General features: G+C 36.9%; 1 protein-coding gene across 7 annotated transcripts in view; it reads right to left on the minus strand.

Annotated features, from left to right (window-relative positions):
• Positions 1-15,616, minus strand: part of CTNND2 (catenin delta 2) — a 712,671-nt gene that overhangs the window by 16,650 nt on the left and 680,405 nt on the right. For 6 of the 7 annotated variants that reach the window (XM_014260357.2, XM_088053643.1, XM_088053646.1 and 3 more), the window contains one exon: positions 14,711-14,795. In XM_014260357.2, the coding sequence (XP_014115832.2) occupies positions 14,711-14,795 (85 nt within the window). Of the gene's footprint in view, positions 1-9,602; positions 9,729-14,710; positions 14,796-15,616 lie in introns of all 7 variants that reach the window. The other variant, XM_088053661.1, reaches the window with a different exon arrangement.

Below are 15,616 nucleotides of genomic sequence, written 5' to 3' on the forward strand. Positions count from 1 at the left end.
TGTTTAGGACACTTCACTGAACTGCACCTCATATTTAATCACAGTCATATAAGAAAATACAAGGGAGAAATCTAGTTAATTAATAAAAATAGTAAGAGTAACTTGAAAAAATAAATACTTGATCTTTAATACCACTTCCTTAAACCAAAATTTTCTATATACAACATTTCCAATCTATATCCGATCTCCAAAAACAAACTTCTACACAAACCACATCCTTCAAGCTAGAGGAAGGGTTCATGATAATGGAAGAAAAACATCTGTGAAGCCCTAACTTCTTAAATCAAATTGGAAATTACTATATATGATATGTAGTGATATGTATAAAATACATGCATTTTAAAGAAAACATAATAGTTTATAGTTAGAGTTATAATGAATAGCTTAAATCAAATAATCTTATCTAAGCATCAAGACTACAAGTAACACATATAGCCTTAATTTTTTGACTCTGGTTAACAACAACTTGTGCATTGATTTCTCTATTATAAAACTGAAGGAGCAAACATGTGAGAAGCTTATGCCCTTATCCTGATGAAGAAAAATGGATTCCTTCTTTCTCCTTTTCTGGGGTCAGAATTTCTTACAAGAAAGGTGACTATATCTCATTCTGTTGTAGTTTTCTACAGCAGAATTTATTTCTGTTAAAATAATTTTTTTTTTAAAACAGACTGAAGAAGGGGAAGCTATGGAGATGACAGACTTTAGATCTGACAAAAGGAAAAGGGATGTACTATTTATTACTCTCTGCCAGCACAATAAGAGACATCAACCATGCTTACATAAAGCAAGGTAGAAATTATTCCAGTTTTGTGGATCTGGATATATTCATGGACAAGTATACTCTCCTTCTGCACTCTTGCTTTGCTCAAGTAAAACCCTGGCTTATTGCTCAGAAAAAAGTGATGAGAGTCTTCCCCCAAGCCTTTCTTCCTGTCGCCTATTCTATCAGTATTGTATACATTAATACCTGCAGCCCGGTTCTGATGGGAAGCGGAAGAAATAAATCCCGGACACCTGCACTGTCCCATGGACTTTGCAGGAATAGCACATGGCACCAGTTTTGCTGTGCAGGATATCAACAGGTGCTTTGTTAACATTGCTTCCTCAGACATAGCACTGCAAGGTGCCTGAGCAGCAAGGAGAGCTGTTCAGGATGCTGCCACTAGCAGTCTTTTCTGCAGCGGATGTTTTCCCTTCTTCTCTTCCCTGCAAATCTTCATTCTTCTCTCAGGTGACAGTAGTGCTTATAATGAGGTCTTCAAATAAATTCTGCTACAAACTCTCAAAATGGCAAGCCAAATCAGCTCAATAAGACCAGTGAGGCAAACAATAAACGCTAAGGCAAGTTTTGTACAGACTTGGCATTGCTTTTGACTACACAAGGCATACTCCTATCACTGTATGAAAACTTTAATGGTAATTTTTAACAGACTGTGGGCAGCTCACAGACCTCAGTATTTCAAAACCCTAATACTTTTAAGTTATTTATCTTCAGCTCCCTTCTGCTGTAAGGATCAAGCTTCTTTCCTTGTAAAGGTAAACAGTTTGTAACAAATTTATTAAAACTATCCCCCATCAACAATTCCAAAAGCTATTAGTATTAAATATTGAAACTAATTTTTAAGAACCTAAAGGGGATTTTTTCAATTTAATGCCTAGATAAATACCACCTGACATGATGGCTGCTTTCATTAGTTTGTTTCAGGTCTACTGCCTGTAATTCATTTAATTAAATTGATTTGGGTACTTGAAGATACAGTATACAGCAGTACCCTGCAGAGAAGAAAGCTAACTCAAGACCAAAGTATGAGAGACTGAATTTAAGAAACCAATTTACTAGCCACAAATGTGATCTAGGAGAGGAAGAGTAAGACAAAAGGATTTGACAAACTGGAAAGCAATTCAATGCAATTCTGCTATAGAATGGATGTATTTGTCAAATGGCAGTAATTACTTAATAGGTGGCAACTGCACACTACAGGAGGAAAGAGAACAAGCAAAGTACAGAAATACCATTACACATCCCTCCAACACATCTTCTACTGGGAATTTGTCTATATTTTGACTATACTGAATATATCCATCATTCTATTATATCAGTTATTCATAAAGTCCAAATGTTAAAGCTTGATTGGCAGTGACATGTTTCTGACAACATCCTTTTGGAAAAGCTGCAGGATTTAAACTGGGATGGAAGTTGGAGGATTGTGATAAAAAATGAAAGTGATATTGTAGTCTCTCTGATCACTTTTTACTGGGCTTAAGGGGTAAACAGGTTCTTTATCTCCCTGCTCAACCTTTAGTCATTTTGAAAATGAATCATTCTCGTCAGGCCCATGGGAAAATAATTATTTTGTCAGAGTGACTAAATTTATTGTGCCAAACACCTATTGAATGTGTCTCATGAAAATAAATAATTTGTTTTTCCTTTCTTTTCTTGATATTCTCTTTGTGTTTAAAATGTAAGGGAAGAATGGAAAGCAGATTTCTATTGTGTTTGCAAGAATTTCCAGTTTTCAGAAGTCACTGGTAGTGGAGTCTTTGATTAGAGGAGATGATTTGTGGAGGTGGATGATACTATATACACCATTTTCTCTCTTGTAGTACAGTAACATTGTGAGGACTAAATTAAATTAAGCCCTGATGGGAACTGACAACATATTGACCCAATAGGGAACCAGAGCTCCTGCCTGAAGAATTCACAGACAGTAGCAGAGTGAGGTGCCCAAGAAATGTCCAGGAGTCAGGGAGGGCATGGTGCCTAACCAGGATACCTCATGGCATCCACTCAGAAAGAAATCCCACAACAGTCCACGTGCTAATAGCCATGCAGCAAAAGTGAAAACAAGGCTGATTATGCTGATCAGCTGATATAAGAAGACACTGACTTGAAAAGCACCAAGTGCTCTAGAAAAACGGTACAATTTATGATGGCTGTGTGATGGGTCATCATCTTTCAGTGTTGAAGTGCACAGTCTGCTCTGACTCCTGGCCATAGATATTTGAAATTGTCAGGAACAGAGAAGAGCAACTTCCTTTAAACAGAAAATTCCTACTAGAGAGAAAAAATTAAAATGATGCAACAAATCCAATACAAAAACAGCTAAAGCCTGGAAAACTATATATAATGTTGTGTCCTGCCTTCCTGAAATTTACAACCTCTCCAGTATGCTACTTCTTGCTACAGGTCTGATCCTCTTGTAACCTGATTTAACAGAAATTTTACAGACAACTTGAAGCACACAGGACCAGACTTGCTTCATCATCTGACTTCCACATCCATAAGCCAGTTTTTTACTGGTACCAGGGTATTATTAATTGCAGTAATAAGTGTTGCTGTAATGGCTATAAGCTGTAGAAATCTGAAGTTTTGATAGACAACCTCTTGCAGGGATCAGTAACCAGACCCACTGTGGTGTTAGGAATAAGCAACACAGCAACAAGACAAAGTGCCTGGAAGTATGTAACGTAGGATCTACTCGCTTTGAAACTCAGCCAGACACTGCTCTGAGCTGCTGGTGTTGCTTCCTTCACAAGCTAAAGCACCACTGTCAGGTTAAATGAAACATCCTGACTAGCGTGCACCAGTGTGATGCTGTTAACAGCAAAAGATAAATCTGATGTGAATTAAGTCAAGGATCATCAGACTTACACAGGTCTGGGAAATTCTTCAGTGGGAATTTGCTGTCACAACTCTAAATGGACACAGGAGAAATTAGAACTGGATCAAATAATCTACATATATTGCCACATGAAAATTACGTGCATGACTTGACTGTCATGAGAAATCTGAAATGGTCACAAGGTTGGGGTGATCCATGTAAATATCTCATGGACCTCTCGTGGGATTTCTGAAATAATGTGTTTTTTACAATCGCCAACAACCACCCTTACTTATCACTAGGGTTTACAGTCAGGGATCATATTATTTTGTTTTAATAAAAGAGAAAGAATAAATACATTTCCCAGTGTTTCTCAACAAAGATACCAAGCCAGCCCCATGGCAGCAAGGGACAGTCCCTATCAACAGGACCTGTGCACCACTGCACAAGGGGTGGGGGTGACAAGGAAATGGGAGCTGCTGAAAAAGAGATGACAAGACAACTGTTCTCTAAAAAAGCCCCTGACTTTGTACTTGAAGAGTATTTACTTTGGAAGAGGGATTTCAACCAAATTCTTACAGCTTCAAAAACTCTAGAAACACTTCTGAAAAACAAACCAACTAGTTTTAGATAAGTATCTAATTTAAACCCAAAGGTGTTTTTAATTTTTTCTTTGGATTTATAAATTCAAATTGAATTTACACTGTCAAATACTGTTAACAGTAAATGACTCCTGAAAGTATTGTTCTTTCTGAATTTGCTCGTGTTGTTTCCAGAAAAACTCAAAGCCAGAAAAGAATTCCTGGGCATTGATCTGCTTTACAATGTATTATGAATAAACATTATTTTACTGCCATCAGTTACTCTACAATTCCAACGAGTATTAACATTTTTATTCCTATGAATTTATCTTTTGCTACCAAAGAGGTAAATCAAGATATGTTTCTCAAGAGAAGAGTAGGGTTTAAGCCTGGAAGATCCTGGTGTTCTCCCAGCTTACATGTCCCTTTGGTTTAAATCCTTCATTCTGGAGTAATTTCAATGGCTTCAGAAGGGCTGCTGACTCCAAGTGTCATGTTTCCTCTCCTCTCCCAAGGTGTTATGAGCCAAGCACCCAAAATCAACAGACCCAAAGTGAAGACATACATTACTGAAGCTCATTATAATTTGAAGATTTTAGTATTTGTGCTTATAGTCTCATTTTAACAAATTACAAAAGCAAGAAGATTATTTTTAAAAGAGAAATTCATCAAGTTTGGGGGCTTAAAAAATATTACATTAATTTGGATAAAAGACTACTTGGTGACAGGATGAGAAGTTTGAGAAGTTAGCCAGAGTGGTTAAAGGTGATGCTGGGAGTATCACTCCTGTGTGAGCGCCTGAGGAAAGCCACTCCCTCCTCCTCTGCACAGACCTAACTGGGGGGGAGAGGATGGAGACTCCGCTGAGAGCCCCATGGAAGCAGTGCCATCACTTGAGCCAAGGCAAAGAGCAGCAGTAGCTGGGCCAGGCAGTGAAGGACCAGGCCAAGCAGGTGGCAGAGCTCCAGTGGAGCAGCCACCTCTCCCAGGGACCCTGAGTCCCCTGTCCCAGTGCCAGATGCCATGGCTGACATGTTGCTCCACAGCTGCTGCAGCTGTGTGACACATGCAGTGCTTCCATCTCCTATCTGATGCAGTGGGCTTGACCCCAATGCTTCTCATGTTTTTACTCTGAATTTCAATGTATAAATGGATTTTACTTATAAGTGACCATTTCTGCATGCCAGACACAGCAGAAGTTCAATTGCTTAAGAAGACAAAAGAAAAATACGTATTGAAATACATATTTAGGGCAGCATGAAGCTTAAAGGAGGGCTTCTACTCAGACAGTCATTAACTGCAGCAAAACTGTCTGGCACTGGCTGAGGATTATTAAGTTTTCTGTAGCTCTTTGAAGTGACATTTTCAGAATTGGTGGTTAAACTAATTTTTTCTTTTGAAATGAGACATGTACCTCCCAGCCTCCATCTTGGGTTCTCTGAAAACAATGCCATTATTCTCCAGCTGTCAGCATTCCACCTTAAAATAATCTACAGTATTTTCTCCCACTGTTTTTCTCTTCCATTGGAGTGTAAGGGGTACTATATTCTTCTGAGAGCATCATCCATTTTTTTCTTTCAAAATAATACAGATGGCCTTGGTCACTTTTCTCTTTTTCAAATGCACTTTTTGCATTGTTATCGTCTTCTAATCACAGATCTTGTACCTTAATTTTACACCTCACCCCTTGATTTTAGCTATGAATAGACACATGATGATGGAGAGATAGTGCTAATTACTTGCCAAATCTATTCAAGTGAGGAACAGCTAGGAAACTATCCCCAGTGGTTTTATAAAGTCTTGAATGTTTTAGGCAATCAGTGAGGCACTGCTTTACCTATCCATAATTAATTATTGATTTCCTGTTGTGAATTGCAAAGATGACAAGACCTAATCTGATGAATAAAATAGCTGCAAGAAAAGTGAATTGTATGTGAGGCAAAGCATGAAGGACAAGACTTTAGATACAGCAGAGTTCATTATTCATTTTCTTAAGGTTATATGCAGCCAAAAAAATAAAACTTTCAAAACACTGCAATAAAACAAATTAAGTTCATTTCTCAAAGCATCACTTTGCCTCTTATACAGAAATAAAATTGTTTTAATATATTTTAGAGGAAATGAAGGCAGTACTTGGCCCTTTAGCTACGATTTCTGTTCTTCTCTTTTCTCCTGCATAAGGTATGTAAGCTATAATTAAAATGGTTAGAATCACAAAAGAACTATTCTTGCTTGTGTGACACTTGTATGTACAAAAAAACCTTGCTTGCAAGGAAACGTGTACAATGATTTTTGATTTGTACTGGAATTTTCATTCCAGTAATGCAATTCCACCTATCTTAACACGTATATGATCTAGAAATGTGAACTCTGGCTCTTGGCCACAATATTTTGGGAGAGAGACAAGTACTACTTTATGTTCAGGGTCAGTTTCTTAAGTCTACTGTCCTTCCAAAGACCCAAAACCAATCAACACCTCTTACTCTTACTTTTCATGCATTAAATCATCAAATCAACTAGATACAGCTCTTCTATTATACCAGTCAATGTAAAACATTATCGGAGTAAAATTTGTACCATTCTTCCTTGTACTACTGGTGATACTGACTATGATCAAGAGCCATTAGAAGTTTGTGCATCCCGAGGAGCAGCAGTGCAACTGAAAACAGGATCATTTTATTCAAATGCGGAGCTGTCTGACATAATAGGAATAAGTGCCCCTTCAGAAAACTCACTGAAGGAACTCATGCTGTCCTTGGTTTTAGGTCAAAAGTTTGTGCATAATACACTTAAATCAGAGAGTTAGAGATTGGAGTGATTACTGCTAAGCTGTGTGAGTTTAAGGATATTCTGCTTTGAACATGTAGTTCACCAGCACATATGGACATTAATAATGAGAAATGCACATTATTTTTTACTGATACGCCTTTAGAGTTTCCAATTCACTAAGTAAGTATTGTTAATTCAAAGAAAAAAATACTGTTGGACCAAAGACTGTAACTCTCAATTTAGAATATCCTCAATTTTCTCTAAAAGCATCTGTACAATTAAAAGTAATAAAACCAATTCAGAAACTTTCAGTGAAACTTCTCATTTCTACTTTTTTGCAGGAAGAAGTAGCTACTGCTCTTTCATCAAGACAAACTGTATCAGCAAGTAAAGGAAGTAAAACACTCAGAACAAAGCACACATACTACAAAAGAGACTCCTTTCAAAATATAAGGTTTCTTTCTTTTTTAAAGTCTGAAATGGCAGACATATTTAGGGCATTTTTGAATTTCATTAGCAGTTTTAGGAAGAGAAGAAGGAAGAAATGAGAAGGACTTCCTAGTATTTTTTCCCCCACCCATTACTAGATCATGTAGAACATCAAAGAACTGAAAGTAGGATATGGATGCAGCAGCTTAGTATTTCATTGACCTTCGATTGAATTAATGTGTATTGGTCATATAGAACAAAACCTTTTGATTTCCTTATAGAACCCAGAAAAATGAGGATGATGATAGTGCAAGTACGGCAACACAACTCAGCATCAGCAAAAAGACAATCACTGTTACGCATCGACTATCCCAGCTCAACTATTTAACTCTGAGACCGAAATATGCTATAATTGACACAGGAATTAATTTATTTCCCTCCCTTCTGTGCTCTATGGCTGTGTTATTACTGCAAGTAAAGTTCTACTGATCTGATTCATTTGCAAAACTATAAGCAGCCATCCAACACCATCCAACAATCCCATTCAAGTCTGCTGAGAGAAGCCGAATGCCTCACCTATACCCTTTACTGCACATCTACTTTGATCTCTGCCTGAACCTACATATGCACATATTAAGTATACAAGTTAATTAAATACAACATTTTGTTCAGAATGGTAGAAATCATATTCCTTGAATGAATTTTGGAGAAAAATACTGACATCAATTATATATAGTTTTTCTTTGCATTTATCTTTAAAACAGCTTTGAAAGTCTTTAAAAAGACTTCTGGATATTTTTTAGTACACATGAATCTAGCTAAATGTTTTTTGCCATTAATTAATGTTTATATTAGTTAAAAATATTTAATACATTATTTAAATGGACTAAAGATGTTCCCAGTACCAAAAGATGTGTAGTCAATTTTCTCAGGTATCTCTTTTCCGTTCAAATATTAGAATCCAATTTTATTCTGTGGTACCATACTTTTGAAAAAGCATCTATAGATGTGACCTTTGCATAACCTTCTGGATTCTGGATGCCTCCTCATAGTTCTACCCTAAGGATATTTCAGAAACTTCAGTTACACAATTCCCTTCAGAAAGAAGACTTTAGGTTAAAGATACTGACTCCTGGGCTGCATTTTAAATTTTCTTTTCTTCAGAGAAGTTCAAAGGGTGAAGTACTTTGGGGACAGACTTTATGCAAGTATGAGATTAAATTTCTCTCTTCTAAATCTGTACTTAGCAACCTTGGAGTGGACTTGAGTTTTTAAGTGAACATGCCTCGTCATTCCCTTATGAATCAGCTAGGGTTTACCATGAGACCCAGAATACATACATACATACATACACACACACACACACAGACACACACACACACATATATACACATACATACATATATATGCATGCATAATACAGAGACATAAAAACAGTCCCTTCATGGACTTACTAGGATGTTGTGCATATGTAGAAGGTATTTTGATTTTGCCATATAGCCACAAAGTAATATTTCATTAAGAAAAAAATATTAAAAGGAAAAAAAAGAAAATAGAATTTTAGTACCTCAAATTAAAGACTGCCCCTAACAAAAAAAAAAAACCTGCTAATTTTTATCACCTATAATTCTGTCTGAAGGAAATGTACATTATCAATCTTAATAAAGATTTTGAAAATTAGTATTTTAAGAATTTAATTGACTCTTGGACACAATGACTTTTTTATAGATGTGCCAGTTTACCTGGGATCCCCTTACTGAAATGTCCAGCTATTGCTTTTTTTTCTTAAGAGATGCCATTGTGCCAGTAAACAAAGCAATGTGCTTGATAAATTTGATCTGCTGTTGTAACGTAGTGCTTATCAGCAGCCTCCTTTCTCTTTGAAAAGTTCAGACGATCAGGAAAAAGATCAGAGAAATGCTAGAAGGATTGTCAGGGAACTGAATGTAATGCACTTGTCCCTCTTACTATGTGCAGTCCTCAGAGAGAGCAGAACTCTGCACACCTTCCTTGCATGTACTCTTCTAAGTGAAGTGAGACACTTTCTATCTAGAACTTACAGGGTTCAGTGAATTAAACTGTGTAACTTAAAAACATACTCTTCAGTTAGGCTTTATTACTTTTGATTCAATAGTCTCCTGTAGAGCTGCTTTGGGTACAAATCTCAGTATGCATGAAACACAGTAATTCAAGACTGGTCAGCTGACAGCCAGAATACCTGGGTTGGGGAATAGATTCTGGTTTCTTGGCTCTGGGAGAGAATATGCTGAGCGTGCCATGACCCAGAGTCGTGGGTTGATGAAAATCCTCTGTCATCAGTCACACTGAAGCTTGGGGACGCCCACTGCCATAAATCAATCAATCAGTCAATCATTTTTAATCATGTACTTGCATTTTCATAGTTAATATAAAAATGGGCTCTAGACAATGCCTTCTCTATAATGAATAATACGCTTTGTATTACAGAAGGGGGTTTATCTTAAATTAATTCATCCTTTTTCTAAGTTGGTGACATATTAATTTGCAAAAGCTTTTGCCAACTGTACAGAAATAAATGAAGCCTGCTGAAAGATCAGCACTGCAAAGTAGATATGCTCATGAACAACTGAACACATGAACAGTTCCTTCAAATCAAACCACTATTTTTGAGGAATTATTATGCTCTGGATTTAGATCTTTAATGTAGGGTTTAAGTTCTGCACAGACTTTTTCACTTGATAAATTTAACCCAAACCAGCTTCCTTTTCGGGGATGTCTGATTGATAATAATAACCTTACCAAAAGAAAATCCAAATGATGTGTCCCAAGTCTACAGGACAGGATGCTGTAAGTAACATTTTCTAAAGGTGAGTAAGTATATTTTATTTAAGAGAATACTTTAGATTCTAAAACTCCTTGAGACTAGGGTTTTGAAGTTTAATGTTTTCAATTTTCAACGAACATTCAGTCATAAAGGACTTTCTCATAAAGTCATCTTTTTATTATTCTGAAAGTCATATGAAAAGCAAGTCTTTCTCTATATCCACACTGCCTTAACTGCTTCAAAGTCTTCAGGCAATTCTATGTATTTTTCCAACCAATGACAGATGACGCCATCTTTAGAGTGACTCCATTAAATGCTGACCACAAAAGTATTCCTACTATAAATGGCACAATACATGGTGAAGGACGACTGCCCTCAACAGACTCCCTGGTTTCCAGCGCTGATATCCATCTGATATTTTTATTCAGATGGCAGGCAAACGGGACAAACATCTATAATATTCCATGCAGAACAGAAACCTATATTTTCTACAAATCCATCATGACCTCTACTTACACACTGAATGACAGAGTTAACTGTAAACATAATGATAGAATGTAAACATATTTTGTTGGAGCCTAAGTGGTTAGGCAAAGCAAACCAATTAATAGAAAACATATTCTTCCTGGCAGTTCCTCTAGCTCTTTAATACTACACACATTTTTAGCTAATGAATTTTCTTTCATGTAAAGCTCATTTAGCACAACCCTTTTGCTCAAATTTCCTCATGTAATTTAACAAGCTATCTGTATTTAAGAGTAGTCGGTTATTTTCTTGAATATTGACATAGAGTTTACAAGCTAATGGAAATTTGCTCTCTTATAGTCACATCTGTATTTTCTCAGGTGTCCCCAAATCTTCAACCAGTGAATACCCTAGAGACTGGAGTGGGGGACAGTTATACTCAGTCAAAAATAGGTGCCTTTAAAGAACCCATGTAGTAGCTCCTTGCACCTTGCTTAAGAGGCTAAGCATAACTGGGGCAGGATCTCTCTTTTTGGACACTGTAAGCAGCACTTATTTATCTTGCTAACTCTATAATACAGGTTGCTGAGACACTTGAAGAGGAGAGGTGTCTTCAAGACACTTGAATAGGAGTTTGAAGCATAGGAAAAAAATGTAGGATAGCTCCTGTACCTTGTTTTTCCGAAGCATTGAGCCACTGACCCACTCATGGGACTCTGGGCCATGGGACCATTAAGAATGTTTGAAAATCAGATTTTAAGAAATTTGGAACGGACTCATGAAAACAAAAACAGATAAATGATCATTTATGAACATATGTCTTGCTTGTAGAAAACAAAGAAGTTTGAAAATGATGATATTTGAGAGACTGTATTTCCTCTACTGATGAAAAATATGATCACTTCCTTGCTAGAAGTTAATCACACTACATAATCTAATCACTGTCTATATGTGACTGAACCTGAACATTGTTTTCTTCTTGGTGGACTTTTTCAGCCTAGATTTCTGTACCAGCTATTGCTTGTAAACTAAGCAGTATTTCCTATGAGCTCTTGCATGATGAAGGACCTGCAACTTTTGGGGTGGCTGGCAACTCCTTCATTTCAAGACTAAATTAATTGCTTCCTCTTTGTCTGTCAAGTCTTCTTTCTTTTCTACAGTTTTAGGAACAGAAATATTGTTGATGCATTTTACAACTTTTCCTTGTTGGACTGTGTTAGGATAGTGCCAACTTAACCACACCAGGGAGCAAAATTGATTTTTTTCCCTCAAAGCACAAGCCTACAGAGGACTATCTAACACTATTGCCTTACTCACAGATCTGAATGCTGTTTACTTTCTATGTCTTCTCCACACCAGACCAGCCTAACGACTCTGTGTGTGCCACTAAAGCAACAACACAGCTATGACCTGGAAATCCCTGGACACTGGATAGAACCTGCCAGTGGAGGGTACAGGCTGTGGCAAACACAGTTCATAAGATATTGTGGACTTAAAGATCATCTGCACCAATCCCCAGCTCTGGATTTCTGTCAGTGCAGTTTATCTTTTGCCAGCTGTAGCATGTTCCTTGTAATGTGGAGCAAAATTAGAACAACTGAAGAGGTTTTGCTGATCGAGTCATACTTGGAGTAAATATACTGACTGCTACTGTTAATACAAAGAATAGTACTTCTTTTATTTTTACAATTTCTTACCTTATTGTGAATGTGTAGCTCTAAAATACACCACAATTCAAACTATTTGGTTACATTGTTTCTCAGACAGAAGATAAGTGCTGCTGCTTTCACTTAACTGTAATAGGATACTTGCAATTTTCATGTATTACAATACAAAGTTGTGTCTGTTGGCCAATTCTTTGAAAGCAATTGTATAGCTACTTCGGTAAATGGGAACAAATTGCTAATGGTTATGCAATGGGATTTACCTTCACTTCAAAAAAAGGCTATGCAAGTGCAAGATACTGCAAAGTGTTGATCATATTACACTGTATGTCCGCTCATTTCTACTGGTACATATATATTTTAATGGGACAAAACAAAGCTTGCTTTGATTCAGTATCTTTATATTACATAAATAGCTGACTATTAGTATGATGCAAACTTCTCTAATTTTCCTGTCATAAAACCATTGCCATTGCCTTCCAAACAGTTGCTAAACTCAGCCAGCCAGCGTAAGAATCAGCCTATTACAGACAAGTTTAATAAATATTATAATTTTATAAAGTTTATAGTATATATTTCAACAAAAAGGAGCATTTAAAATTAACTGTCTGAACATTTTGATTAGAAGAAATCATATTTATACAAGGCTTAACAGAGTATATAATGGCACGTAATTAGTATACAAATATGTAGCAGAAACTGACCTTCACTTTCAGATTTTGAGTAGGAATTAAGTAATATAGACAATAATACAATTCTCTTCCTGATAATATAAATGATCTGTCTGCTATGAGTGTCCTGGAAGCTACCTCTAAAGCTAGCCTGTCCTATTTTCCATATCACAAGTATGTATTTGTGGCCATGGAAAATTTGCTCTTGTAAGCATGCAAGGTCACTTATTATCTAAACATGCTTAGTAAGTCCACCACCAGCAGTCACACCAGCAGCCAACAGTGTCCCTTAGGTAGCACTAAACTCAGCAGCCACACAGCACAAACATTATTACCTCCTGCGTGGAGCAACCCCAGAAACTGTTTTTCCATCATAGTATATATATACAGACAGAAGTTTGAACATGATCCAGATATTGTAAGAATCTCTAAGAGATTATGATGCAGGACAGTTCAGCCTCTACAGTGCAGCCACCCACATGCACAGAAGTCAGGGTATGCACACTTCCATTGTGTTACTGCCTTAGATCAAGAGAAGCCTACTCTAACTCATGTTTGGTCCCACCTCTTAATGGGATAGTTGAGGATTAGCTTGTTACTTGGAATGTCCTCACATATGATATCCCTAGGGCTGCCAAGGATGACTGAAAATACTGGAAGTGAACAATGGGAGAGACTCAATAATCATCTTCCTCACTCCTCAGATTTGACACAAGCAGGGCTGAGGCATGCAAAGGAAAAGCATTTCACACAGAAGGTCATCAGCTGCCAGCTAGAGATTTGGTGCATACATTTTATGTAACTAAGCTATTTTCTTGTGCAGACCACACCACTGTAAACTTTCCCTACCTCACCATCCTTATGCTTCAACCTTACGTAGGGCCTGAACTGAAGAAGTGACATGAAGTCTTAGTTCTCTCTGATGAGATTCCAAATACAAATATCACATCAGATGTGACATTCCAAGCAAGAAGACACTGAAGAACTAAATCTGCAGGCTGATAGTCACATGGAATGTAATTCAGTTTGGAAATATTCAGCAAGAATTACTGTAAATGTTTTAATTTACTAAACAGACTCATGTTTAAAAAGCTATATAGAATGTTTTTTCACAGTGTTACATTACTCTACTGCAATTCATTTTCAAGAGGTTAGCAGGCCTATGGGAATGGCATGGCACTATGGACTCAACAAACTGTCTGAAAACCAAATATATGATGGCACTGTATGCTGGCTGGTTAGAAACAAAGCTACCAGGTTTCATCCCAGCTCCATATGTAGCTGGTCCCTAAGCAGCATTCCTTCAGATACTCTTGTTTACAATCTCATGAGGAAATTTGGGAGCTGAAGGGCTGGAAATCTGGTAATCTCAGAAAAAGGTGAGGAGGTGTAAGAAGGACCATTTCAGTAGGAGAGCTTACATACATTTGTTCTATGAACAGAGGATTTCAGTCTCCAGGGCTGTTAGATCCAGCACCTTTTGTATTAATTTATTTTAAAATGAAATTCACACCCCCTTTTCATCACCACACATATTTTCAAAGGACATTTTAATATTAAAGGTAGACATTAAGGAAAAAATAAGAACTCCAAGTATCTGAAACTTTAAATTCCAACTGAATTTCCAGTCACATAAACAAGTATTTTGGTCTAAAGTCTCTCAGCCCCCAAATTTGAATAACAGTATGAAAGATGACAAATCTAGAAAAAATCCAAGCCTTACCTTCTTGTAGAGACTTCTCAGGTCTCTGTACTGCCACATACTATTGAGGACCTGAGATGCTGCTTTCACCACTTTAGGCGAATGCCTGTTACACACATACATTAAAAAGGGAGAGAGAGAAAAAAAGTGAGAAAGAGACTGTTAAGTAAAGGACACCATTCATTCCAATTTTCAAATGCTTTGCTAAGGATTTAAACACACAAATAAAGTGTGTTTCAAGTAAACCATAAAATCTTTGCTTGGCATCTTGGAGACCAATGTGTTTTTAAGCAGGGGCAATATATCTTATTTCTACAGTACTAATCAATCAGTGAGGGGAAAAACTTGTGCATCTCCGTATACACAGGGATTTCTGCTGAGCACACAATATGAGGAATAGGAGGTAGCAATTGGCAAAATTGTTGAGGACCTGGCTGGCATTATATACATCTAAGATATGCTACAACTTTTGGCATAAAGGACAAGGAATCAGAGCAGAATTCTTTCTCTGCAAGTTGCTGAACTCCAGCTCAGGACAGTGTGCTCAACTCATTAAGCTCCCCTCAGCAGTGGCCAAAAGAAACTCTAGATGAGTGATGAGCACTGGTTTTGAAATGTAGAGCCAAGATGCAGAAATACAACTGATTACAAAAAGTTATGATAAATTTAATTAGGAATCCAAATGTGGACTAGGATTTTGTTCACACCATTTTCCTTTAATGACAACAATAAAATATTGTGTTGAAAACCATGCAATTTCATAGTCTTTCTCTTCAGACCAGTTTTGAAATAAAGTCTAAGCTATTGTTACAACCAGTTGGTGTCATATATTCCTGCTAGAATAGGTAATTTAAAAAAATCTAAATCAGAGAGTATTCATCTCAGTGAGGAAGGGTCAAATAGAAAATGACCAGGAAGATAACCCAG

This window comes from Pseudopodoces humilis, chromosome 1 (genome assembly GCF_049639895.1).
Source record: "Pseudopodoces humilis isolate 2021_Gansu_Grassland_sample_001 chromosome 1, ASM4963989v1, whole genome shotgun sequence".
Classification (NCBI taxonomy): domain Eukaryota; kingdom Metazoa; phylum Chordata; class Aves; order Passeriformes; family Paridae; genus Pseudopodoces; species Pseudopodoces humilis.